This window comes from Perissodus microlepis, chromosome 15 (genome assembly GCF_051167445.1).
Source record: "Perissodus microlepis isolate ML-2025 ecotype Zambia chromosome 15, ASM5116744v1, whole genome shotgun sequence".
NCBI classification, from domain to species: Eukaryota; Metazoa; Chordata; class Actinopteri; order Cichliformes; family Cichlidae; genus Perissodus; species Perissodus microlepis.
The window spans coordinates 12,196,829-12,223,442 of record NC_140475.1 but is presented as its reverse complement, the minus strand read 5'-3'; the positions used below and the strand labels follow the sequence as shown (position 1 = coordinate 12,223,442).

The following is a 26,614-nucleotide window of genomic DNA, read 5'->3' as shown; positions in this document are numbered from 1 at the left end:
TTGAAGGCGCTTTAATATGACGTCTTATTTAGTCCGCCGGGCTTCGACCGACTCTGAGGACTGTTTCCTTCATTGCTACTTTGTCCTTCATAATTTATTGTTTATTTAAAGCTAAATTAATCTGTTAATAAATATAACGACTATCACCTTGTAGATGCAGTGTAAACCTCTCATCCACTTTGTTTTCAGAGCAAAGCCAATTAATGCAGAAACAAGGCAGTGTTAGTACGTAGACCTTTAACAAAATGGGACGCGGCCCAATGGCGCCACAGTTCGAAAACTCCGACTTGCTGTACAGTTTTTGTTGTTGTAACATTGGGGTTTTTTTTAAATACGTTTCTCCGTTTTTAATTGGTTAAAATCCACTTGTGTGTAAATATGGGCGTTCAGGATTTGTGGTCTATCGTGGAGCCGGTTCGTGAGTCGGTGCCTCTGTACAGTTTGAGTGGAAAGACGCTGGCAGTCGACCTGAGTTTGTGGGTGTGCGAAGCCCAGCACGTCCAAGCAATGATGGGGAGAGTCACGAAGCCCCATCTGAGGTAATGTACTCATAATAAACTCATCGCGATGTTGCCTCCAAGTAACTATAAATGTAAAAGCTTTTCTTACTTCACGCTGTGTCCAGGAATTTATTTTTCAGGGTATCGTCCCTCACACTGATGGGGGTGAAACTCGTGTTTGTTATGGAAGGAGAGGCTCCAAAAATTAAAGCAGAAACCATGAACAAGAGGACAGAAACAAGATATGGAGGCTTCAAGAAGAGCACTGCTCCGAAGCTTGCAACAGGCACCAGCAGGGGGCGCTTTAAAGCCGTGCTGAGAGAGGTAGGTCTGTAATCTCCTGCTCAAAAGAAAACGTCTGTGGTTATCTCTGCCCACTTTTCAGCTTGCTACGACGGCATTTTTTTAAAGCCGGTACAATTTAGATGAAAAAGCAAGATCTGTCAAGTTTAGAGAAAAATGTAAAATGATTAATATAAAAACAATGATGAGAAACCACCATTTTACTAGAAAAAAATGGTCAAACTTAGAGAAAACCATATAAATTCACAAGAAACATACCAGCAAACAAAGAAGAAAATGGTTAATAATAGATCTAAGCATTTAGATTTAAAAATGTCAAAGAAATTTTTAAATTTGGAGGAACAACATGACGTTATAAGGACAAAAATAGCAAACTGGCAAGAATTAAGGTCAGATTTAGAAGTTTTGAGAAAAAAGTTAGATTTTTGAGAAATAAAGAAAAAACAACAATAAACATGTACAGAAACATTTTTATATTACACCTATAGGAAATAACTGGCAAATTTACTTGAAAATATGAAAGTCTATTTGAAAATTTATGATAAATTGTGTTTTTTTTTGTCAGGCAACAATATTTTTATTTACCTTTTCATGGTTAAGTTGTAAATAAAATCAAATATTTGAACTCCTGGGATAAATTTCTCATTTGTAATTGTTACCTCCAGTGGCCTTACATCTCTTTGTACTCTCTCTGTAGTGTGCAGAGATGTTGGACTACCTGGGTGTACCGTGGGTGACAGCTGCTGGAGAGGCTGAGGCCATGTGTGCCTACCTGGACTCACAGGGCCTGGTGGACGGCTGCATCACTAACGATGGAGACGCTTTCTTGTATGGAGCCCGTACTGTGTACAGGAACTTCAACATGAACAGTAAAGTATGTCTGTGGAAGTTAATCTTAAGAAAAACCTCTTTGGAGTAATAAGATGCGGTTACTTGTGTAAATACGCTACAGATGGTTTGGAAATCCTGCAGCCTTGAAGCTATCATTCACTGACCTACGTGTATTTTATACTGCAGGACCCTCAGGTGGACTGTTACCAGACTTCTCGAGTGCAAACAGACTTAAATCTGTCCAGAGAGAATCTTGTCGGTCTGGCCATTCTCCTTGGCTGTGATTATATTCCCAAGGTAGTGAAGACACCTTAATCTGAAATCGGCTAAAGGAAAATCTGTAGTATCAATGCTTTTTGTTTACTGAATGCTTTCCTGTTTCCATAAGGGCATACCAGGTGTTGGCAAAGAGCAGGCTCTGAGGCTCATTCAGACGCTGAAAGGACAAACACTCCTACAGAGGTAGAAAACACAAACACACGTGAATGTAGCTAAGCAGTTTCTCTCTGCTTAGCCCGAGTTAAAGGTTGTGTTCGTGTTCGTGTTCTTTCTGATAACTACAGGTTCATCCAGTGGAATGAAGAGACCACAGAAGTGTTTGAAGGAGGTGTAAAGAAGGTTCCTCACTGCAACTTGTGTCGACATCCTGGTGAGTGGTGCCCTGCTTTGAACTCTGACCTCCACTCCTGATCCTGTGGCTATTTTAAAGCCTTTTAAACTGTCATGTCAAAACATGCAAGTATGTGAGAGATTTCAGCATCTGAGACCCCTTACTGACTGTTATTCTTTCGTTATCAGGATCAGCTAAGACTCACGAGTCCCGCGGATGTGTGCTCTGCGGCAGTAATCGCTTCTGTCAGCCTCAGGATTTCGATTACCAGTGTCCGTGTGACTGGCACCACTACGAACAGACCCGCCAGGCCTTGTCTTTTGAGGCAAACATCAGGAGGTGAATGGCAATTCAGAATGTCAAAGCTGATTTTCTGCTATTTAATAACTATTAAACTAAACAGACAAGTTATTTTTTGCAGGAAAACACTGGCGAGTCAGCATTTCCCTTTCACTGAGGTACATTTTGACCTTTCTTTCTTATTTTTTATTAATAACTTGACAAATAATTTGAGTCATTTTTAATGCTTAAACCATGTCTTGCAGATCATTCGTGAGTTTCTGGTTTCCAAAGATAAGCCTGTGTCACATTTTAAGAGGAGGAAGCCGAATATGCTGCTGATCCAGGTTAATGGGTTTGTAAATTATTAAGTGTAAGGTCATCTGTTCGGCGGGCTGCGTGTAAACATTTACGTTTTGTGTCTTTAGAAATTTGCCTATGATAAGATGGAGTGGCCGAAGCACTACACCAGCGAAAAGGTGCTAGTGTTGATGACCTACGCTGAGCTGATGAACCGAAAATATGGAACAGACATGTCCTGCCAAGTTGAGCCCATCCGGTAGTGTTACAGTTTTTAATGTCAGATAAGTTATCACTTTTATGATATTGTTATTATAACAGCTTTACATTCTTAACTTTCAACCTTTTTTTCATGCTAAAGAATATTTAAACCAAGAGTGAGGAATGGCGTTGCTTGCTTTGAAGTCATCTGGAGAACACCAGGTCAGTTTAAATCCCATGATGGGGAAAAAAAGCACAATTTACTCACAGCATACAATAGAAGGGGAATAAAAGTGACACTCAAGAATAAAAAGCTGATTTGAGTGACAGGAGTACTGTGTTTAGTGGAGGTTGGGGTGCAGGGTGCTCGTCACCGAGTTGTCTGTTAGTGACTGGCTGTGAGGTGGGGTTCAGAGGTGACAGATCAGTCACAACAGGCACTAGGTGCTAAAGTGGCTTCCTCCCTGAGCTGGGAAATCTGTCATATTAAAGTCCCCTTAACTAACAAGCCCGTCTGATGTGAGTGGCCTCAGAAAATCTCAGCTAACTTAGATTGTTCTACATCAGAGGAAGGATATAAATGTAGAAATGACAGAGCTGAATACGTATTTTGAAGTAACACCAGTTGAAGTAAAAATTACAAATCTATGTTTTTATATCAGAAATAGCGACTTACAGTTTGATTAGTGGCTGTAAATTCTATTCCTCAGGGTAAATACAGTTGGCTCCATAAGTAAGTTTGTCTTCATACTCTACCACAGCATATTTTAATTTGGACGATGAATATGTGATTGGCTGCAGACTTTAAGTTTTAACTTGAGGGGTTTTACAAAAGTGCTACATTAACTGTTCAGGAATTACAGCTGTTTTTATGCAGAGGCTCAAAATCTGGTAATTTTGTTAACTGACAGGCAGTTTCATGGCTGGGTAAGGCCCGTCCCCTTGATGTTCCATGACAAATTAAGCAAATAAAGGATCTGGAGTGTATTCCAAGTGTTCAAGGTGTATTTTTTTAGCTTTTCACTGCAACTCTCAATATGAGCCACAAAAGAGATGCCACTGTAAGTGAAGGAAGCCAACTGCTCCTTCCTCACAAGGGGTTGCCACACCAGGGAGCTCCACATGTTTAATGTGACAGAGGTTTTTATCCCAGATAAAGCCATCATTAGACTAAAACAAAACAAACAAAAAGATCCCAACAAAATAAACCTATTAGAGAGTTTGCAAAATATTTAGGCATGGCCAAATCTAAAATCTGGTGCAATCTTAAAAAGAATTAGTGAACTGATCAGCTCGGCAACACCAAAAGGACTGCAAGACCACAGAAGACAACTAAAGTACATCATGACAGACTCATTTCCATGGCTAAGAAAAACAACTCCAAAACATGGTCTACAATCAAGAGGCACCTTCATGAATGGATATTGAGGGATCATTAACAACGTGCAACCCACTGGTTACACTCAAGAACAAGAGGGCCAAATTAGACATTAGACATAAAACCAAGATTAACTTGTACCAGGATTATGAGAAGAGAAAGAGAAAATGGCTAAGTATCCAAAGTCCATCAGATCATCTGTCAAGCATGGTGGAGGTAATGTTATGACATGGGCTTGTATGGCTGCCGGTGTAACTAATTTACAAATGTTTATTGATGATGTGACTGCTGATAGATGTAGGATTTGGCCAAATGCTGCAAAGTGGATCAGACAGTGCTTCACAATTCAAATCGATAATGACCCAAAGCATAGTGCAAAAGCAACCCAAAAGGTTGGTGAACAATAGGCAAAGAAATTGGATATTCAGACGGTGCCTAGCAGAGCATCTCAAGGGAGGAAACGGCCATTCATTGACTGCAAAGGATTTTACCAAAGTATTCAAAACAATCATCATTTAAATTATAAATTTGTTCAGTTAATTTTGAACTTCTGAAAACAGGGAACTGTGCATAAAAGCGGCTGACACTACAGGATTTTTGTACAGCCTCTTGAATTTAAGCTGAAAGTCGTCTCTACAATCACATCTTGATTGTTTGATTTAAAACAATGTGGTGGCGTACGTAAGCAAAACTACAAAAACTGTCATAACTACTTTTTTGTTTTTCAGCTAACTGTATCATCATCTGATAATTTTGTCATGGTTTAAAACAAGTAAATAATATGTAAATAAGTTGCATATTAATCTAAAAATAGCTTAATTTCACAAGGACATTGTCTCTCCAAATTTCTACTTTCTGGTGCTTTAATAACAAGAACAAAAGTGCTGAGAACTGCAATGATCAGTGAACAGGACATTAATGGACATTTAGATATTTGAATTTATTACTCACTTTTTAAGGCAAAAAATATGAAAAGTTTGAGGAGTTTAAATACTTCAGTGTGAGAAGTTGGAGCTGATGTTGATGTCTGTTCTGCAGAACATTTTGTGTTTCCTGAGGATCGGCCTGCAGAGGAACAGCGTGAGGTGAGGACGGTGGAGGAGGAGTCTCTGTTTTGTGTGGCCTACCCTGAGCTGGTGGAGACCTACCTCAGACACAAAGCTCTGGCTGAAGAGAACAAGACAAGTAAGACAGTGATTTATGATATCCACTTTAAATGCACAAAGTCCATTTTAGCTATGTGCTTTACATCATTAAAGCACATGTCTCTGCTATGACAAAGCATCCCGATCAAAGACACTTGCATCTTAAACTTGCACCTCAACACTGTTTATTAAAGCAGCTGGGACACATACAAATGTAGCTGGTTCACAGCAGAGGCTTTTAATTCAGCTATCTCATAGGCTCTGTTTGCATTTTATACAAACTGAGCTTTGAACACACAAATCATCACTGCTATCTAGATTTAATTCCTAGTTTGCTGGAAAACTAGGCACAGACACTGAAAAAGTATTAGGATTAACAGGAAACTAATTCAGATAATCTTCTGATAACGTGTCTTCTTTTACAGAAAGGAAGCCAAAAAGTAAAAAGGAGAAGCCCTCGGATGGTTTATCAGACCTCTTGGCTCAGATGACTCTTCAGAGTTCCTCTTCATCGAATTCTATGACTCAACAGCCAAAGCTGCTCCCTACATTGGCAAGCACAGATGAACCAGAGGTGGTGATTTTGGACACACCGGTGAGCCATAAGCAGAATGAAAGAGGAAAAGATGATTGCTCCACCCTGAATGATTGCCCCAATACTCCTCTGTCTCATGTTGACTCTGAGCCAGTTGCTTCACCTTCTGTCTCTGCTGTAATTGAAGCGCTACACCTGAGTGATATCGACTGGGATGCTTTGTCCTTCACATCTTCTCCATCCCAACAAGCAGCTAGCAGCCACTCCACTGGTCCAGAGCTAAATAAAACCACAGACAGTGAAACAGAGACTCAAAAAACAGAGCAGAAAATCTCACCTGATGTCAAACCAGTAGACTCCAGATCTGCTCCAGAGCTCTGTTACTCAGAGTGTCCTCTAAGGGAGCGGGTGCTCATGAAGAATACAGCCAAAATCGTGAATCAGGTATGCAATGATGCAGTCAAGTCAAAACCCAGTGGACACATTTCCAGTGAGGTTAGCAAAGAATCTGCTGTTAAGAAAAATGAAGCACGTGCAGAAAAAACCCAGATAGAAAAGCCACCTGTCCCGGCTCAAAGTAAAGCCAAAGACACATTTAACGACTCCAAAAAGCCGCCACACAAATACAAATTTGTCAGGACAGCTATTCAGTCATTGGTTGTCCCACTACAGAGGTGCCACTCTAACCCAGGTACAAGTGACAAGAAGGACGAGAGCATGCCACAGACCACCAAAAAGAGTGTGTGTATGAGCGTTCGTTCATCCAGCGAGGACAGCGACGTGGAGAACCAGAAGTGTGGACCTCAAAGACGGACAAAAACAAAACCTAAACACAAACTCAAAGGCAGCTTTGTTTCAGACTTCCCTCTGAAACCAGTTGCTTCACACGCAGCGACCCAAGCAACTGCAAAACCCGCTCGGAGCCTTCATTTAGCAAGACAAAAACCTCAGAGCAAACATTTTGAAAATAACAGCACACCTGTATCAACTGAAAACAACTGCCAGGATGTCCCAGCAGCTGATGTGGGTGCCAACGTGTTCCTTCCCACTCCAGCCTCACCCATCACCGTGTCAGAGAGCGACGACTCTGTGATTTGTAGCGAGAGTCCGCTGCCACTGGCAGAGAGACTGAGGCTGAAATTTCAGAAGTAATCAGTGTGGTTACACGACAAAGGACAAAAACATGTAAGCTGTTGCTCTTTTAACACTGAAAGTTTACTCTGGACTTTGGAAACACTTGTAACATAAGCTCAAATATTTGATATGGAAGCTTGTGTTTTTTTTGTTGCCACTGAAAAAAATCCAAAAACCTTTTACAGTATGTAAGTCAAGATTTCAGGTTATCTCAAAATTTCAAATTAATAATGAGATATTTCAAGTTATTTTCTCCTACGTTTGAGTCAGGAAGTTGAAATTTTGAGATAGTAATCCAAATTTTTGACTTTCCAGTGGCAGAAACAAGCCTCCATAATAAATGTAAAACCACACTCAGCAGAAGCTTTTTCTGTCACTAAAAAAAAAATCTTTTTTTCCATCCATAATCCAAAATTTTGCGATAATAACCTGAAATTTTAAGATAGTAATCCCCAAATTTCTGGATATTTTCTCAAAATTCCAACATAACAACTTGAAATTTCATGTTATTTTCTCCATATTGAGTTATTTTCTCAGATGTTTGATATAGTAAGGTCAAATTTTGAGATAATAACCAGAAATTTTAATGAATTAAAAACACTCAACAGAATCCGACTTAAGTATGGAAGCTTGTTTCTGCCATTGGAAAAAAAAAACAAACCCACATTGTTTTCATCCTTAAGTCAGTTACTGGTTATTATTTCAAAGTTTCGCCTTACTAACTCAAACTTCTGAGAAAATGACTCAATATTGAGCATATTAATTATTAATATTAAAATGTCTGCTTTTCATTGTCTCACAATTATGATTCTAATATCTTTGAGTTACAGTCATTTTCAGTCTTTTAATGTTTTATATACGAACCTGTTAACCAAGACACGTGAATAGATTTTGCCATAAGCTTACTGTGAATGAAGCTTTCTCTAAAACAGAGGAGACCACTGTGCACAAATAAAGTTTAACATATTTAATACTAATGAAGAATGAGGTTTAATTTTAATGCACCAGAAGGAGGTTTTGGATAAGCAGAGGTTAAGTGTTAAATACTCACTGATGGCACCACATGTGTTCATTTTCTCCCACCGCTGTTTGACAGAGCTGCAGGGAGGAGACCCTGCAGCTGACAGGAGGCACGGAGGAGGCTGAGCCATTGGAATTTTACAACCCACCAGAGTTGGTCCCCTTGATCCTGAGTGAGGCCTCACACCTTTTCAGACATGAAAGGTCTGGCAGGAGCTTGGTGACAGCTGCATCCTCTGCCCAAATAACAACTCTGTCCTATAACACTGGCTCTTTAATCTTATTTGTTTTTTATTATTATTAGAATAAAAGCTTACGGACATAAAATATTCGTTTTTCAGGTCCAGTTGGTGCGGTAAAGTAGAGTTAGTGGGATTTGTACACATTTAAAGGAGGTTGAAGTACAAGGACAGTCACTTTTAAGAATTTCCAGACAGGATAAAGAGTTTGGCTCTGCAAGTTTATCTTTTTCCAAAGTTTATTCTGGTCTTTATTTATTTATGTTAACGTCCACACTGAAGACACAAGCAAGCTTGCTTTGCCTGAGAGGTGTGAAGATCCCAGGTAAAGCAGCATCCTTCATTAGACAAATCACATCAAACTGATAATTGTCGTCAGGGAGACTTTAAAGTGTAAAGGAATCTAATTATTTTTCTTTCTATCACATTATCCCTCTATTTAGCCTTATTCACACCCCAGTGATAGACTAACGAACCATGTCCTCCGGGAAGGTCGCATTTTGGCACTTGCGAGTTTCTTTGAACTTTTTTTTTTTTGTCGCTACAGCTGTGAACCTTTAAACCTCCGGAGATCAGCTTCTGTATAAAACCACTTTGGCCAAATCACTTTCACACACTCTCCCTGCCGAAACCCTGAATGCCATCCGTCGCTGCTTGGACGCCTGGATATCCAACATGAACCTGGATGTGGTTACAGCTGAAATATTGTCTGAGTGGAAGTGCCATGAGAGCGCCTTTGGAGAAAACCAAGAGTCACCTCAGCCCACTTCACCTGAGTCACAGAGGGAGTCAGTGTGCTCTTCACCGGAGATGTGCTACTCCAGCCAGCATCGGGAGATCAAAGACTTCTCCTTCACCTTCACGAGCCGAGAAGTGACTGCACCACCGGCGCAAAGGCAAGGCAAGCCAAAGATGTCCACCAAAAGACGCATGAAGGCCAGCGAGCGGGAGAAGATGCGGATGAGGAGCCTCGCAGAGGCTTTGCACCAGCTTCGGGACTACCTGCCGCCGGACTACAGCAAGAGAGGGCAGCCCCTGACCAAGATACAGACGCTCAAATACACCATTGAATACATCAACAAGCTTGCAGACCTCCTGAGTCGCACGTAAAGGCACTGAAAATGGACCGTATTTGGACATTTCGTGAAGTTTCTTTATCTGTTTCTTTTAATACTTTCCTCTTATTTCTTTAACAGTTATGATGTAAATATTGTTTACTTTACTTGCACTTGCCAGACATTTTCTGTATATGAGGCATACTTTTGTTGAAATTATGAACTCAGTGTTTATGTTGACAGAATTTGGAGAAGAGTCGTCGTACTTGATTCATACTTTTACCCTCCTGTTTTTATATTTTTTAGAATTTAAGAGAATTGGTAACGTTTTGCTGTGTGAATTTTGTATTTTTCTCAAATACTAAAACATGTCGATTTGTATACTGCTAAATGTTCTGCATTCATCGGCTGTTTTAATCCAAATGAGTTCTACAGTCATGCTTTTCCCCTCAATCTTCAATAAACGTGTGTAATGTGTGGCCCGTTTAATTACTGAACCGTTTTCAAGGCTGGAGACCATTGGAAGCACGTTAGCCGAGTCAACCAATCAGAATCCCAGAAAGCAAACCTTGGCCTAAATGACGGTACCAATGAACCAATCAAGTTTAAACATTTATTCCTGGTGGGCGTGACTTTGAAAGCGAGCGTCTCTTCACAAAGAAATCCCAACCTGGGATGTCTGTTTAAGCCGCCATTTCAAAGCCCATCGAAGGTACGAGAGTTGCTCGAAATTTTGTATATATCTATATTTTTTATTTTTCTATTTTTTTTTTCATTTTTTTTTAGGAATCACAAAAACCGTATCATTTTTTAATCTACCTCACCGGCGTCACCGATTTGAAGTAAGTCATTCCAGAAGCGTCAAAAAAATCTACAGAAACGCCCCTTTCTTGGATGACTAACGTTTAGCTTAATCACACGCTTGTCACTGAAGTTTATTCTGTTTATATTTTCAATTAGGAAAATATCATTAAATGTGTCTTTGAAATTTGTTTATATTAGACTGTTCTTTAAAAAAATTGCAACATAGCGTAATTCTGTCATACCTGCCCTGGAAGTTCCAGGAATTAGACGGGGCCCTTTATGGCTTTACGTGTATATTTTAGCCGGCTGGGCTCCCTATTTGCTACTATTCATGAGGGGTATTAAGAAGTATTATTAGGGGCTCGAACTGTATTTGTCGCACAGGTCGTCCCCAACCCCCTCTGCCGCTGCTGCTAGCTTGATATTTAAAAGCTCACACAACCTCAGCCGCCTCCTAGGATCGGGATAAAATAGTTTCCATGACGCTCGACGTGCCTTTGGCTTTGCAGGCTTTCTGTCTTCAAAATATCACTGTAAAATGTATGTACGTATGAACGAGTGTGCTTCATGCCATGTTCGTGGTCATTAAACATTTTAAGTGTGTGGCTCAGCCATTGGACCTGTTACATACAAATCTCTCTATATAATAAATTATAAGCAGAACAGTGTACTTTCCGTCTACATCCTGGCTTAAATGGATATTTAGGTGGGTGTAGAATGAGCGACTCATCCCTCATTATTGCAAAATGAGGATAATAAACTAATGGAAATAACTCTCGGGAGATTTAGCTGTAGACTTTATTAGGCATAAAATTATTCAGTGATCAAATTTATTGCATTGACTAAAAGTGGGTGTGACAAAACGATGAAGTTAAGAGAAAGGGCAATAATATTAACTAGACTTAAAGAAAAATGTAAAAATATGTTCCGTTTTGTGTTTATTATGTAAGACTAATGAAGTCAAAAATACAGGTAAATTAAACAGGACATGTCCTCAGTGTTAGTCTTTGTCAGTGTGGTTAAGTTTTATCCACCCAGCAACCACGAGGAGGTTTTGGTGCATATCTTTATTATAGAATTTCTGTGTAACAAGATTGCCTTTGTATCATAGTAAATTCTGATCTCTTCTGATGTATTCTGATCTTTTTGATAGCCCCCACCCTCCTCCAAAAATAAAAATAACACAGGACTGTATTTACTCCTGTTTGGAGGTTTTGAGCCTATTGTTTATAACCTGGGGTTGGTAGTGGGTAACTAATCTTAAGGTAATGCGTTAGATCTTTTAGCTTTCAGCAGGCTGATTCTTTAGAATGAGCAAACATGAGCAGATGTCTTGTTGAAATATATTTAAGCTATTAAAGTCCAGGATATAAAAATGTATGACATGATTTAATTTTTAAGAGAGCTGAAGAGGTGCCACATGAGTATTTAATCAGCCTGTTAATAAAACGCAATTACACAAACTTGCCAGGCAATTACACACAGACTCAAAACTGGAACAGAGCAATCCAAAGGAAGGATAGACGAGTAAATCCTGCCTGTATTTGTGCTGATTCAGCAGCACACAAACACGAGGAAAGTGGAGAGTAATCATTTAAAAGTGAAACAGAATACCAGGGAGCCTGACTGCGTTATATCACTTCATATATACAGTTATCTTCTAGTGCTTTATTGTTCTGTTTTATTAGTCTTGAAGAAATAAATTGATTAAAGGCATTTCCTGTGTAATTTATGCAGACAACATACAAATTAGTGCAAAAAAATCACCAGAATGCAGAAAATGAAGTGCCTCTCAGTATATTAGAATACAAATCAAAGACATTGCAATGCAGTTTCCAGCATTACATAACAAACACTTAAAAAATAGTATGTTTGAACGCAGCTCTTCTGTTCATGATGGTGTTCATTGTCTATATCTATATCATTGTGTTTTGTACTTGTGAAAAATCACAGGTACAAGTATGAATCTAGTACTTATTACTGCTGATCTTCTGCACTTAACTATTGACTTGGGATTGTTTCAGATGGACACGGACACAGAAGAGAGAGTCACAGAAACTTCCATGGATGACTCAGAGAAACATGTAATCCAACTCAAATCCAGGTCTGTCCTGCTGTCTGTTACAGTCTCCTGTTTCATTTGTGTACACATGCCGGTTGTTCGAGTTTAGGTCTTTTTTTTCTGCTTCATCTTTCAGATATGTCTATAGGAAACTGTCATGACAAGGTCATATGCTATAAATAGTTTACTGTTTTGTCCTATAGTGGCAGCAACTGAGAGAGGTCATACTGTGTCACAGATATAATCTGTAAAAGCTTAACTTTTTTTTAGCCTGGTGTTAAATGATTGTTATAGATTTCACATTAAATCTTCAACTTGGACTCTGTTGTAAATTTTAATGGATGCATACGTGTTTTTCTTGTTCTTTGATCTCCAGCAGATTTTTAATTTAACCACAGCAAGTCACAGTAATTAATGTAGTAGTTTTCTACTAATACTTAATCAGGTCCTGCAGATTTCCTTTATAATGATTTAAAGATGCATCTCTTCACACCCATATCTATTTATGTAGTCTAAATGCCTTACTATTTGACAACATGACAATTCCTGTGGTTTTATGCAAGATTAGATATAAAAAATTTAAAGTGCGTCAGTGTTTTTTTTTTTTTTTTTTTTTTATTACAGCTTAACAAGACTGAACCTGAACTAGAAGGACAGTGTCAGGTTTCCCTTTGTTATCTTCCTTCAGGGGTCGTGGGGCCAAAGGCCGTGGGCGAGGGGGACGTATGAGTAGAGGTGGCATGCGTGGTGGGCGGGGCATGATGAAAGGCTTTGGGCCACCAGGACCTGGAAGGGGTCGAGTAAAGGATGGAGCCATGAATGGATTTGGGCCCATGAGGTACTTTTATTGATGTCTGACACACGCACAGTGTTGATATTCTGTAATATGTACGTTTTATAACTTGGTTAGTTTCTAAACACATATTTTCAGTTGGTAAACATAAAAAGAAAATGCTTATAGACAGCCACTACTGAGTATTTCTGTATTTAGATGCATTTTAAATACTTAACTTTTGATCCATTACATGTGTCAATTTAGATAAATTATGCTGCGCCTTCTTCCCTTGCAGAGGAATGGGGAGGATGCGTCCTTACCCTGACCTTAGAGGTCCTCGAGGTAGGGCTGGACCCATGGGCATGGGCCCTCCTCTTCCCCCTCCCCCACCTCCTCCTATGCACCTCAGAGGCCCCTTTCCACCCATGCCCAGGTAAACGCCTCATTCAGGCGCATAACATGCACAGACACTCACAAAGCGCATAGTTAGAGCTGACCTGTCACTTTCAAATGTCTTATTCCTTACTGCCTGAAAATTTTCTTCCTCTACAGGCATGGACCCCCTCCACCCCCTCCTCCAGGTCATCCTGGTTTCAGAGGGCGTCCGCCACACCCTCGAGGCCGTGGCATGCCACCCCCTGGACCTCCGCGCCCCTTCCGTCCGCGAGGCCCACGAGGGTAAGCGGTGTTTTAATATTCATATCATGCTTAAGCTTAAAATGTCACAAATCTCTGTGCTTTGTGTGCACGGTAACCAGATTGTTAAATTTAGTGAATCTGAGAGTTTTTCTTTGAGATCTGAGATGCAGCAAAAGCACAAAGGTTTGTGACACTAATGCACAGTCTTTTCTGTCCCTTTCTCTTCAGCCTGCTTATAGTTAAATTCTTTAATCTTCTCTTCAATTTTTTGATAGCTCTGTGTCAAAAAGAAGCAGTTTTGCTTTAATAGTTTCCTACTGTAGCAAATGTAAAGTGAAGTAATTTTTTAAGCTAAACTCTTAAATAGTGCATGAAACATGAAGCTGTATTTTGTAAGTTCAAAGGTGCAGAGCAGAGGGGATCTCAGTTCCCCGCCTTAAACTAGAGTCGTTCAGATGGCTGCTCTTATCAGAGTGTGCCCCCTATTGGCCAAAGCCAAGAATCCAATGTGTGATTTTATCCTTTTACACAGCTACCACAATGGACCGGTCTCTCCTCCGCCTCACCCCCCACCTGGCAGAGGCCAGAGGTGGCCAGGCCCCCCTGGTGGCCGACGCTTTTAATACAGCCTGCTCTAAAAACTATAACTAAGCAGCTGTTAATGTAGAAGGGGCCCTGTAGTCGTGCAGTGAATGAAATGCCCCCGAATGATGTGTTTATAAAAAAAAAAATAAAAGTCTGAGTTATCTTTTGAGTATCTTAAGAAATACTCTGTGCCGACATGTTTGGTTGTTGGTATTGTCCACTGGCAAAGAGAAAAATGTGAAAATGACTAAAAGGCAACTGAGGACGAATTAAAAACGATTTATAACCGAATAATGTAAAGGGATTCCCAAGTTCTGTTACCTATAAATACTGTTCGTATTTTAATAGAAGTTGTTAAAACGAGTTTGTTCTCCAAAATTAAATGTTCTGTGTTTCTTGTTACAGTCGCCCTGTGAGCCTTTTTCCTGACCCCTAATGAATAAAGGTTAACAAATGGGGTGACACTGTATTTCTGAAGGTGGGGGTAGAGGGGAAAATTTTAAAAGGGAGGGGAAGGAGTGCACAGCAGCCCTCAAACACTACTGTTTATTAGTTTGGTCCACCTTGGACCTCCCTAATCTTTCCTCATGCTACATGGATATAGTTATGTATTCATAACCTCACTAAACAGTGCACTAATTATTGTTTGACACGTTTTACAAGTCTTTATCCAGCTTGTCGAGTATTAATGAGTATTTAATTTCATATTATATATCTTTTAATGTGCAGGTATTTTAAGTTATGAGTATTGCTGTTTGGAACATTCATGTTTGTCTCCAGCAATCTATTGTGTGATGACAAAAAGGCATTATAAATGAATAGCATACTGAGATATATATATATATATAGATATATATATATATATATCTATATATATATATACACACACACACACATATATACCAGGTTTCTTAATTAGAGCAAATTCCATTCATATTTGCTCCAGTTAATGATAAGAAGTTACTCTTTACTGTGTTTTTTTTAAGTGTTACTATTTTATATTCATTGTAATTAACATATCTTGTGAAACTGTGAATGTGTTTTGAGAACCGTCAAGAGATAGACGTGAAAGAACAAAATAATAAAACAACAAAAAAATAAACCCAACTTCTTCTTTTTTATTTGTTCACAAACAAGTCTGAGAGTTGTTATTACAGACTACAACGTCTCTGTGAAACAGAATGAACTGCATTTGTAAGTGTGAGCTTACATTTATTTATGTGATACTTTAAAGTGAACATTTGATTCGTGTAATTAATAGTTTTGCTTTAGTTTTTACTATCTGGAGGACCAGGAAATCTTGATTTTCACTTTAGATCTCACTGAATTCTGTAGACTGAGGGCTTCGATTAATTTATGGCTTAAAAAATGTAAAACTAAACTATGAATTGTACTTATAGTAAAGGTTTACGGCCTTGTAGCTACCAGTGTAAAATTGATTGGAGGACACGGAGCCGCTCCACATACAAGACATCTCTCAGTTTAAAATGAGTGGTAGCATGTCTAAAAGGAGGACATCATCTGAACAGACACTCTGATATGACCAAGAATTATAACTTATTTATTCTGTTTCTAAAAGATGCTGACCCCGTTTCAAAGGGGCCAGCTGGCTCAGAAAACCGCACTATTCTAAATTCTGACTTTTTTTTTTTCTCAGTCAAACCTATTTAAATTTTTTTCATCTTATCTCCTGTACTCTTGTATAATTTCAAATCTAATTAATTGCTTGCATGCATGAAATAGTTCCACCTTTTTATATTTAATAAAAATAATAATAACAATAGATGTGGGTTTACAATGTGCACACATTTGGTCAAATTGGGGTATAATGACTTAAGAGGGTCTTCGGTTTTACAGTTTATCCGTAGCGTGGTGATTAAGGCCAGCTGAATTTTTTAAAGCTAAAAGCAAAGGTGCAACCATCTGAAGAAAATAATTTTTTCTAGATAAACAAGGACTTTATTCTGTGAACCACACGTTGCTTGAATATAGGTACACGTGCAAGGAGAGGTGATAAATAGCCACAGCCAGGTGTTGCATCCTGCCCCCTTTCTCTTCCTGTCTTTTTCCATTTCTTCAACACTTTTGACTACATTTTGCTACATCAGCCTCTGCAGTCCCAGTTTCTCCCTTTAGTTGATTATAACAGACTGACTGTTGTTGTCTCCTGAAGGGGGGGGGGCACACAGTACAGTTAACCTCCCGGGCCCCAAGGAACCCAGGCCCTCCCTCACATCTCTCCCCTCCTTCACCAGCGGCGTGACACCTGAGGTTCGGCACATCACTTGAAAAGGTGAGCCTCCTCTTGTGTCTTAATCCCTAAACCCCTTCCTCTCCAAAACAAGGAGATTCTCTCTTTCAGGACCTCAAGGTGGAGCAACTTCAGAGTCATACTGGGGATTGGTGAGATTTTAGAGGATTTGTGGGTTTGGAGGTGCATCTGTACCGTGATGGGGGAAATGGCATGCTTGATATATAGCGTGTCGTCTTCTACTCAGGAAATCAAGATGTTTCATTTAACTACTTCCAGGCTAATGTGGATGGTGCTTTCTAGCTCACTTCCACACCTTATTGGACACGTGAAGCCCCTGTTAGCTGTAATGGTAACATTCGTGCTGATATCACAGGTTAGACTATGTACTGAGAAGCGATGGAACGACCCACAGATTAACGATGCTTTGGTTCAGGAGGCCAGCAGACATTTTACACTCTTCAGTGTTCAGCATAACATTTTTTCCCCTGCTGGGTCACAGAGGAAGGCTGTCAGACTTTTTATCTTTTTGACCAACAAAAAGCCATTTTAGTTCATTTATAGTTGGAATATAATTTATAGAATTTATCAGTGGTTTATATTATAACAAATTTTAAAGTGGTAGAATTAAAGATCTATTTTTTTATCTGCACACAGCACTTTAATTTAGCTTTTTGGTAATTTAGCTACAACAGATAATACATTTATCAGACCACCTATCATTAAAAACAAAATACAATTTTTTTAGAAATTTGTCAAAAACTTATTTCAAACTAAAAATTATATTATTTATATAACAGTGTTCATGTTTTTATACCCAAATTTCAGCCACATTTTCACACAGGATTTATAAGAAGTCAGAAATTAAATAAAATAATTTAATTAAACAAATTATAGTTCAGCATTTACAATAGGATTTTGATGATTATCCAGTAGAGAAACATAGAGATTTTGGTAACTATCAACACTTAATTTAGGACAGCTGTGGTGGTCCAAAAAACTTTAAGCACTGTTGTTGTGTAAACTGAACCAGTGGTTGTCTGTCTCACCAGCTGGAGGACGCTACATATACAGATTTACAGGACTTTCTCACCACTGTTGCATCATTTTCTAAGTCACTATCGTCCACTGTTTACATTTAAGGAACTATAGTTCAAGAAACATTCAGTGATTAGAGCCATTAGAAGCAGTATAAGCTACTGGCAATCATACTTAAGTATTTAGACTAATTCTTTTTTTTTTTTAAACAACATACAAAAATGGTTTCAGGAAGGTATAGATGCAATAGTTCGATTAGCTGAAATTCATCTAGGATTTGATAAAGCCTGTCTGAACCTACTTGAATGCTTGCTAAATGATTGAGATTCCTGTGTGGTGCGTGTGGCCAGGTTTTAACAGACAGGATAGATTTCAAAATGAAAAGGCCAACAAAACTAGCAAGCAAAAAAGATCCCTCCTGTGAACTTGAATTAGTTGACACTTAACTCCTCTACAGCATAAAGAAACGATTAAACACCTCCACTTTGTCCTTTTGAAGGTAACCACGTAACACGTAACACGTAAAATAAAATGAGGTGCCAATCATCAGAATGACTACGCTGTATACGCTGTTTTGTGATTTGATGTATACTGTTTTAATCAATAAATGTACAAAGCGAAGGTCTCGTGTGTGCTGGTCTTGTATCTGCACGTATACATACAGTTCATCAAACAAAACCTTTTGACTTATTTGAAACATAGTCCCAGATAAACTACAACCTGAACTACAAAGAATGAGTTGTGTACATATTCAGTTTATTTCACATAGCTTTGCAACAGAAAAGACAACATGCTTTAAAAAAAACAAACAAAACATAATCACAGGAAAACACATTTAATAGGCATCTGTTAGTCACAGGTGCTGGATTTACTGGCTGGGCTTGTCGTCTGTGGGAATTTCCTTCCACATCGGTTCAAGGATGTGATCAGGAACCTTCTCCATTGCAGTCTGTCAGCATGAACAGAATAGAAGAGCGAGAACATCATATGAAAGTTGCCCTTTCCCACACAGAATTGCACAGATAGGGAAGGGCTGTCATATTCAGCTTCACTGAATCTCCCCTGCTGGGTCACAGAGGAAGGCTGTCAGACTTTTTATCTTTTTGACCAACAAAAAGCCATTTTAGTTCATTTATAGTTGGAATATAATTTATAGAATTTATCAGTGGTTTATATTATAACAAATTTTAAAGTGGTAGAATTAAAGATCTATTTTTTATCTGCACACAGCACTTTAATTTAGCTCCTTGGTAATTTAGCTACAACAGATAATAAATTTATCAGACCACCTATCATTAAAAACAAAATACAAATTTTTTAGAAATTTGTCAAAAACTTATTTCAAACTAATAATTATATTATTTATATAAGTGTTCATGTATTTTATACCCAAATTTCAGCCACATTTTCACACAGGACTTATAAGAAGTCAGAAATTAAATAAAATAATTTAATTAAACAAATTATAGTTCAGCATTAAAAATATGATTTTGATGATTATCCAGTAGAGAAACAGAGATTTTGGTAGCTATCAACACTGTTAATTTAGGACAGCTGTGGTAGTCCAAAAAACTTTAAGCACTGTTGTTGTGTAAACTGAACCAGGCATCTGTTAGTCACAGGTTCACTGGGAAATGTCCGAATGAGTATTAGACCATATTAAGAAAAAAAAAAAATTAGCATTTTGAGAATAAAGCCAAAATTTTAAAAAAGGCTAAATGAGCAGATTAGTTGTTTCAAGACAAACTGCACCAGCTGCTATACACTTTACAAAATACCTTGTTTAGACGAGTCGATTAAAACTAAATGATCAACAGTCTTGTGTTCCAACATGCGTACTTTTTATTGCACAATGGTGCAACCATCGATAACCTTCCATTTGTCCATTACCAGCCATTTCACTTTGGACAAATCCACTCTTCCAGGTGTGTGGTTTTCTGCCTGACCAGATGCAGTTTTCTGCAACATCTTTTCAACGTCCTTATCCTTAACATACTGAGCTAGAAGGGAAATCGTTTCCCACCTTGTTACTAAAACCGATTCTGAAGTATGAGTTCATCATCAAGTGGAAGTTGTAAACAACTGTAATCACATTTCAACTTTTCTCAAAATAGATTTTAATTTAATCTCAAAATGATCACATATATATTAGGGTTTTTGTTTTTTTTGTTAAGGGTTAATTTTTTTCAAGGGAGAATTCATTTCATGTTTGACTGAAAACATTGTGCATGTTTTGTATCCAGTTTTGACTTCAACCAGTCCACACTGTTCGTCAACTGAAAGCTTCTCTTTACCATTTGTAAAGACCACAGATAAGGCTACTCAGTTTTCCCAGCTCAGTTTATCAGCATCAGTTTCCTCTTAGCTGTATTCTGTGTTAGCTTCTTAGCTGCCAGGTGCACCTTTCTGTAGCGTTTGGTGTATGCACTGGGGCTGTGATACTGCAGACACCAGCTACAACAGGGGACAGGCCAAATTTATTAACAACCTAAGTTAGGAGTGGGAAATTAATTTTCCCAAGGGGCCACATTAGAATTGGGAATATCATGGAGGGCCACACTAATAAGCTTTGCAATGGAAAGCATCTAGCCTGCAGGCACTGATATTGATGATACTGGTGCGCGAGTTTGGGTGTACATCGATCTCTGCAAAACCTCACCTTCGTCACCTCCATGGCTACACCTTCCGGAAGATTCCTCTGAATGTATTCAAGGTATACTTGTGCTGTACAGCCTGTTATATGATGCAGCTACGGAGACAAAAAATACAAATAAACATGTTAAACAAATTACCTTATAATGACATGCAATAACTGGCACAAACACAAAGCTCATTCATGTTATTATGCAAAGGTTAGAAGTTTCCAGTAAAATGTAACTAGGTCCAAACTCCTTTTAATGGCTTTTTGTGCATTTTTTTCTTGTTTGATTTTAATTTTTTTTTTTTAAATTAGAGCTTCTCACCTCGATGCACCGGTAGTGAGTTCTCATCTCATACTGGACCCTGTGTTTTTTGAAAATGTGTATTGACTTCAGGAGTGTTAACCTCTCAATGTCCTTCGGAGGTTCAAAACTGTGGTGGAGGAAGAAGATCCCAAAAAAGTCATGGCATTACAAGAAGATTTTAGACAGAAACTTTACTAGAGTTAGTGTGTGGCTGCTAAAACTCACACTTTTCCAAGACTGATGCCCAGTTCTTTAGCTGTCATGGTGGCAAAGAACTCATAGCTGTCCAACACAGCTCTGTCATGACCTTTAACCAAAACCACCAGTTTCTGGAACAGTGTGTCCGTCTCCTCTGTGACTGTGATCTGGACCAAAGGAGAAAAAAAAAGCCTTAACGCCACATGCAATTCCAAGCGATGGCCTTTGAATATAAACCACTGTAGGTTTGTTGTATTTCACTACAGCACCAGCCTGATATAAGAATGATAATGATAACTTACTGCCGATTGTACTGCTGACGTTAAAACTGTCGTGTGGAAAGAAGTGCTGGGAGTCAGAGGGAGGTGAAGCCTGCAGAGGAGATACAGAATAACTGCTTATACAATAAATGCGCTTAGGAAAAAGTGCACTTCAACTGCACAAGGTGCTTAATGCCTCTGGGCTTTTCTGGCTTAGCTTCATGGTGTTCCAATTCACTGCCTGAATATACTGCTAGTGTTGTTTTATTTTATTAAGGATTTTGAGTATACTGTACCTATAAGATGTCCTTTTCTTTACATTATTTACTTAATTTCCATGGAAAAATAAACACGTTGCATTCCAATACAGCCAAAAAAAGTGCTCCAAAAACACATGCTATTTATCTTTACTGACAGATCTTATCAAAAAACAGTAAAAACTCTTTGTAAATCTCTTCATAATTTAATACTGCTGCACCCCTGCTTCGTGTGAAAATTCATGTGATTCACGTTAGCAATTATGGCTCAACTCATTTAAAAGATTGGGGTGGTTGACTTACCGAGTTATATTACATTTCCTGTGACCCGAACAGACACTCAAACTTGCCGGTCCCTGAAAACAGAATCAAACTCTTTTTATTGAAATGTTCAAATGACTTTTATTTTGTTAACCTCGGTTGTGCAGCTGCCACGAATGGCCAAAATCTACGATTGGCTAACTAGCTACGGTAATTTTTCCAAACCTAGAGACCTGCCGTGTTTGTAAACTGTTAGAAAACGTTATCTAAAATGAAAAACAAGTTAGTTACCATACCAAATATGAGACACCACTCAATATCCTTGCCAAAGAGAATAATTCACGTCTGCGAACCATGAGAGACGCCATGTTTTTGAGAGAGCGGACAGAAGGTGAAATCATTTCCCTGTGCTGCCCCCTTGTGTCCTGGAGGATAAATGAGGTGAGCACTAACGAGCTAGTGATGAGTACCAATATCCAGTCTACAGTCCCATCTAAACCTTACATGGTCAAAAAACTGAGAATTAAAGACTAAGATTGGATGTATTATATTCAAATATATTTTCATATTCACATTTACAAGTCATATGAATAACAATGTAGTCTGCACTTGACTACGGTGACATTATTTATGCATGCTTATGATGCTTCATCTACCTTGTAGCTTCCTGATTCTGTCACGGTGATTTTTGTCACAGGTGATTCTTCTCTTGATCATCACCACATCTTATTTGAAAAAGTGGAGTCAGTCAGTAATGTATGATCTTTCTTTACAAGGTTCAACTGCAAAGGCTGCCTGTTAACCTCTGGTCATTGATTTAATTTAAATGCAGTATCTGCAAAGTCACTGGGCATTTTAACATTAGATTTATCTCGTATTCATACTTTTAAATACTTTTCTGCCTATAAACGGAATGAGCAAAAAACAAAAACAAAAAACCCAAAACCTAAACAATTACTTTGGCACATTTGTTTTCTTAATTTGTGATCATGTATAATATGTTGTTTTATTACACATTTATACACACCCACATTTGTATTTGACCTAAAATATGCTTCACATTATTGTGAAAAAAACAATGCAATGGAGGCTGCTTATACAGTTGCTGTATGCGTGTACTTAATATACTTAGTACAGGTATATTTAATGTCGATGCTTAGATGCATTCTTCTCCAAATTTGTGGGAACCTGGTTTTGAAAGGTGAACTGTTATTGGATTGACTGTTATTTGATTAAGGTGCTATTGATATGAACAATTTTAATTGGTCTAAATCACGTGCCTGTCACGTGACCCAGCAGTAGGGGCCCAGCAGTGTACAGTAGCAGGCTGCAGGCAGAGGAAGAAGCAGCGGTACGGATCCAAGGTAGGCACTCCACTGACCGCTGATGTTTCTCTGGCTTTGTTGGACTCATGGTTTATATTGTTTAGCCACTTTGTCACTACACCGCCGAGGTGTGTGGTTTTTTTTAACAGTTGTGTCCTAATATTAAATAACTAGTGCCATAAATCGTTTGCTAATGTGCTAACCGTAGCCTGCTAGCGAGTGCCAGCGGCGGGTGGACGGAGCCAGCCTGGCGCTGATAGCTGACCGCTTAGCCGGTTAGCTGTCTCCGGTTGTTGTTCATGGAGAAGAAGAAAAAGAAGAATCGTGACAGACAGCGTTAGTTAGCCGCATTCCCGAGCATCTCGGATGGATTAGCGTTACAGCCCAGCGCCAGACTCATGAAGGGAGGAAAGATTAATCCCGCGACTGGAATGTTTTGATGATCAGTGGAGACCACAGAGCTCTCGGTCTGGATCCAGGTTCTGGCTAGCTATTGCTAATAGGCAGGCAGCTTATGGTGATTGGTGTTTTTGGCTAATTTTCCACCGTCTTACGGGCTTAAGCAGTGATTATTTGGTTGTCAATAACCATTGTATCGCTGTTATGTTATTTTTACGAATTGGCGTGGTTTAATGGCAGATGGCTTTTTCGAGAGGCACCTATTATCATGGCCACTGGTTTACGATTTAGTGATACTGGAAATGGTGGGGAAATCTCGGGATCTTGTAATCACCGCTGACTTAATCTTAATGTCGAGTATATTTCCAAACAGCCATTCTCATTCAGCTATTCTTTGTTGGGCTTGATTTTTATTGTCTCTGTATTAATAAATAACGTCCATTTGTGCCTCTTCGGTCTGTCTTGTCTGTCTGACCTGCTCGGGTTAATTTTAAAGCTGTTATTCTTTTATTTGTTCTTACCTCTCTGTTACGGTCTTTGTTGTTTACCTTTCGTCTATTTTGTTTTTTAAACGTTTGGCCGCGAGAGGCCGCCTTACTACAGCTTTGTAGCCTAATTAAATGAAAGCTAAAATGATACCTGTCTCCTATAAATTATTAAGCGGGTAGTTAAATGCCCTTCCGCTGAATAGGATAGTCCTCAAAGTAAAATTGCTGCTCGAAGAGTAAAGGCAATTTTTAGCCGAGCGCATTAATATTTAAATTAACGGCAGTGGGCAGCAAGTGAGCGCTTTTCCACAGCTTGTGTTGTGACACAATTCTCTTGATCTCTTAACTACATTTTTATTTTTATTTTATTTTTTTCCGTGTTTTTCTATGTTATATATAAACGTCGTTTTGTGTATTACCCAACAGTGCTCTATGGAATCCCCGAGGCCGGTTGAAAAGGCGGGCCGGCTGACGTAATGACGTTACCGGGAGAAGCGGCTCTCCTGTGGGCTGTCAGCTGATGGAGAGGAGTCCCTGCTTCTCCTCTCTCAGACACAAACTGGGATCAGATGAGGAGGATGTGGAGCACAGAAAGGAGACAATGATGATACTTGGAATGAATACCTGCCTGTTTTATAAGTTTACAAGATAAGGCGCGTTTTTGTTTTTTCTTTTTTGGGGGGTTGATGCTTGTTTTGCTCAGCTGATAGGAGTCTCAACTTTACCCTGGTGGATATCTAAATATTTTTTTAGGCACTTTCATTTGGTGCCTTCTCTCCGAAACAGCACGTACTTGGTAGCATCACATCAAAAATGACCTGAGTGCCTTTTTTTGTGTGTGTGCCACCTCATTTGGCTACATAACATCATTAATCCAGCAATGCTAAAATCCACCTGTTTTTTGACCTCACCTGTGCTTTCTGGGGAAAGTTTTTATTGATCGCCTTTAGTCACTATTCCAGATCCCCAAGTAAAAGCACCAGTACTATGCACCGTTGTCGCTGTCTCATTTCTGACACGGAACTGGTAACCTCAAAAGAGGAGACGTGCTGATAACAGTAGTTGTCCTCTCCGAAGAACCTCCCTAAGGGTACTTTTTATTCTGGGAGTGTAGAGAGCTGCAGGCATGTTCGCTGCTGTGGAGCATGGTCCGGTCCTGTCCAGTGACTCCAACATCTTATGTCTGTCCTGGAAGGGCAGGGTGCCCAAGAGTGAGAAGGAGAAGCCGGTATGCAGAAAGCGTTACTATGAAGAGGGCTGGCTTGCCACCGGGAACAGCCGAGGAGTGGTTGGGGTTACGTTTACATCCAGCCACTGCAGACGGGACCGGCCCACCCCACAGAGAGTAAACTTTAACCTCAGAGGGCATAATAGTGAGGTAAGCGGTTCAAGTACAATTGTTTTTGAATAGGACTGTTAAGGTGTCTATGTTAATGCTTCATCAAACAGTCTTTGAAGCTCTTAAAGGCCGCAGTCATGTTTTGGAAGCTGTTTTAAAATGTCTTATAATCAAAAATGTATCTCAGGAATATTTAATTAGTAAATCTTCTATTTATTTATTTTTCCCACAACTTGAAGCTACTCTGATATTTCTTCCTCTTCAGTTATACTTAATAAAGCAAATTTTCAAAATCATTATTTTTACGTGTTTAAAGCAGTATTGAGAAGTTTCAGTAAAAGTAGACTAGTTGATCCCCTTAGAAAAGGCTGCTTAGTCCAACTTATTTTAGCTCATGAGCCACATACAGTTATATTTGTGGGTTGTATGGAGCTCAAGTGGGTCGAACCAGTAAAATCACTACATTTAAAAACAAACAAACAAAAAAAAACACCTCTTCACATTGTGGGAGGCTGAGGGTTTTGTGTTTTCCTGCGGTGGTTGATATTCATTAACCGTAAGTTGCCAGTTAGATCAACTTTTTGGTTGCAGTCAAGATATGTATACAAGATATGCATGCTCTTCCTAGTCAATACATTCTGTTACTCCAGACAGGCTTTATTCCTATCCCTCAGTATGGTAATAACCCTCAAAGATTCCCACAAAGAATGCATTGAGGCAATTTAGTTGAACCAAAAAGACTGGATGACTGTCTGAGTCAAATGTCCCAGCAATATTAAATACTAATAAGGATTTTTTTCTCACACACACAGGACAAGTGGAGATTGAACACAGGTTGCGTTTTCTATTTAGTGGGTTTAGCTGTTTGGAGTGAGGTGCAGTGTCAGCACTCTCCGAGGCAGCTGAGGGGAGAGTGGATGAATCCCTACAAGGTGTGACTGAAGCACAGCAGTAATGCCATTTAACTCTGACCACTTAAACATTCAGCTGTTATCTATATAGTCTAATCTAAAATCTAATCTTATCTAAATAATAAGAAAAACATTTACACCAGATGTTTTTGATATTTCTGATAATCTCATTTGATGTCTGCATCTTCCTTTTCTGCACTCACGGAGTTTGGCACTGCACTATTCATTTGTGCTCACAATTTATTTCACACTTAACTCTCAGATTGCTTGCTTTTAGGATGTACATGGTTTTTATTTTATTTTTTATTTATTTATTTATTTATTTTTTGATCAAGATTTTCACATTTTTACTCTTTGACCTCATTCCAGCGCTAGTAATGAGTAGTAAAGGTCCTCTCCAGTTCCACTCTTGCTTTGATATAAAGCAGTAAATAAATGCTTTGGGCGATGTGGAATCCATCACTCACGCACTCTATGCATAATTTGGGGTTTCTGACATGGGTGGAAATTACGCTGCTTAATGAGTTCTGTCAAGTTGTGACAGATC

General features: G+C 39.0%; 5 protein-coding genes across 8 annotated transcripts in view; 4 read left to right on the top strand and 1 right to left on the bottom strand.

Annotated features, from left to right (window-relative positions):
* Window positions 1-39: 39 nt before the first annotated feature.
* Window positions 40-8,187, top strand: gen1 (GEN1 Holliday junction 5' flap endonuclease). Its single transcript, XM_084952179.1, has 13 exons — window positions 40-539; window positions 626-824; window positions 1,501-1,677; window positions 1,821-1,931; window positions 2,023-2,096; window positions 2,198-2,283; window positions 2,433-2,583; window positions 2,666-2,702; window positions 2,790-2,870; window positions 2,952-3,082; window positions 3,185-3,246; window positions 5,441-5,587; window positions 5,973-8,187. The coding sequence occupies exons 1-13, from the start codon at window positions 379-381 to the stop codon at window positions 7,232-7,234; spliced, it is 2,679 nt and encodes an 892-aa protein (XP_084808305.1). The 5' UTR covers window positions 40-378; the 3' UTR covers window positions 7,235-8,187.
* A 119-nt stretch (window positions 8,188-8,306) lies between these two features.
* Window positions 8,307-10,118, top strand: msgn1 (mesogenin 1). Its single transcript, XM_084952195.1, has one exon. It carries the CDS (start codon window positions 9,151-9,153, stop codon window positions 9,583-9,585), a length of 435 nt encoding a protein of 144 aa, XP_084808321.1. The 5' UTR covers window positions 8,307-9,150; the 3' UTR covers window positions 9,586-10,118.
* A 41-nt stretch (window positions 10,119-10,159) lies between these two features.
* Window positions 10,160-18,305, top strand: LOC146371823 (uncharacterized). Of its 3 annotated transcripts, XM_084952190.1 has the most exons (7): window positions 10,196-10,242; window positions 10,317-10,372; window positions 12,359-12,438; window positions 13,085-13,234; window positions 13,467-13,604; window positions 13,724-13,849; window positions 14,343-15,497. In XM_084952190.1, exons 3-7 carry the CDS (start codon window positions 12,359-12,361, stop codon window positions 14,431-14,433), a joined length of 585 nt encoding a protein of 194 aa, XP_084808316.1. In that variant the 5' UTR covers window positions 10,196-10,242; window positions 10,317-10,372; the 3' UTR covers window positions 14,434-15,497. The 3 variants fall into 3 exon arrangements, with proteins under 3 accessions (XP_084808318.1, XP_084808317.1, XP_084808316.1); XM_084952192.1 differs by lacking the exon at window positions 10,317-10,372 and having other exon boundaries at window positions 10,160-10,242; XM_084952191.1 differs by lacking the exon at window positions 14,343-15,497 and adding an exon at window positions 16,569-18,305 and having other exon boundaries at window positions 10,176-10,372.
* Window positions 18,306-18,419: 114 nt separating this feature from the next.
* On the bottom strand, window positions 18,420-22,021 carry mrps10 (mitochondrial ribosomal protein S10). The gene is made up of 7 exons (XM_084952189.1): window positions 21,902-22,021; window positions 21,648-21,700; window positions 21,130-21,199; window positions 20,855-20,994; window positions 20,648-20,756; window positions 20,344-20,433; window positions 18,420-18,633 (listed from the first exon to the last, which is right to left on the bottom strand). Exons 1-7 carry the CDS (start codon window positions 22,004-22,006, stop codon window positions 18,553-18,555), a joined length of 648 nt encoding a protein of 215 aa, XP_084808315.1. The 5' UTR covers window positions 22,007-22,021; the 3' UTR covers window positions 18,420-18,552.
* An 871-nt stretch (window positions 22,022-22,892) lies between these two features.
* Window positions 22,893-26,614, top strand: part of tulp4a (TUB like protein 4a) — a 29,808-nt gene continuing 26,086 nt past the window's right edge. For both annotated transcript variants that reach the window (XM_084952943.1, XM_084952942.1), the window contains exons 1-2: window positions 22,893-22,969; window positions 24,244-25,195. In XM_084952943.1, the coding sequence (XP_084809069.1) occupies window positions 24,944-25,195 (252 nt within the window). In that variant the 5' untranslated portion in view covers window positions 22,893-22,969; window positions 24,244-24,943. The remainder of the gene's footprint in view (window positions 22,970-24,243; window positions 25,196-26,614) is intronic.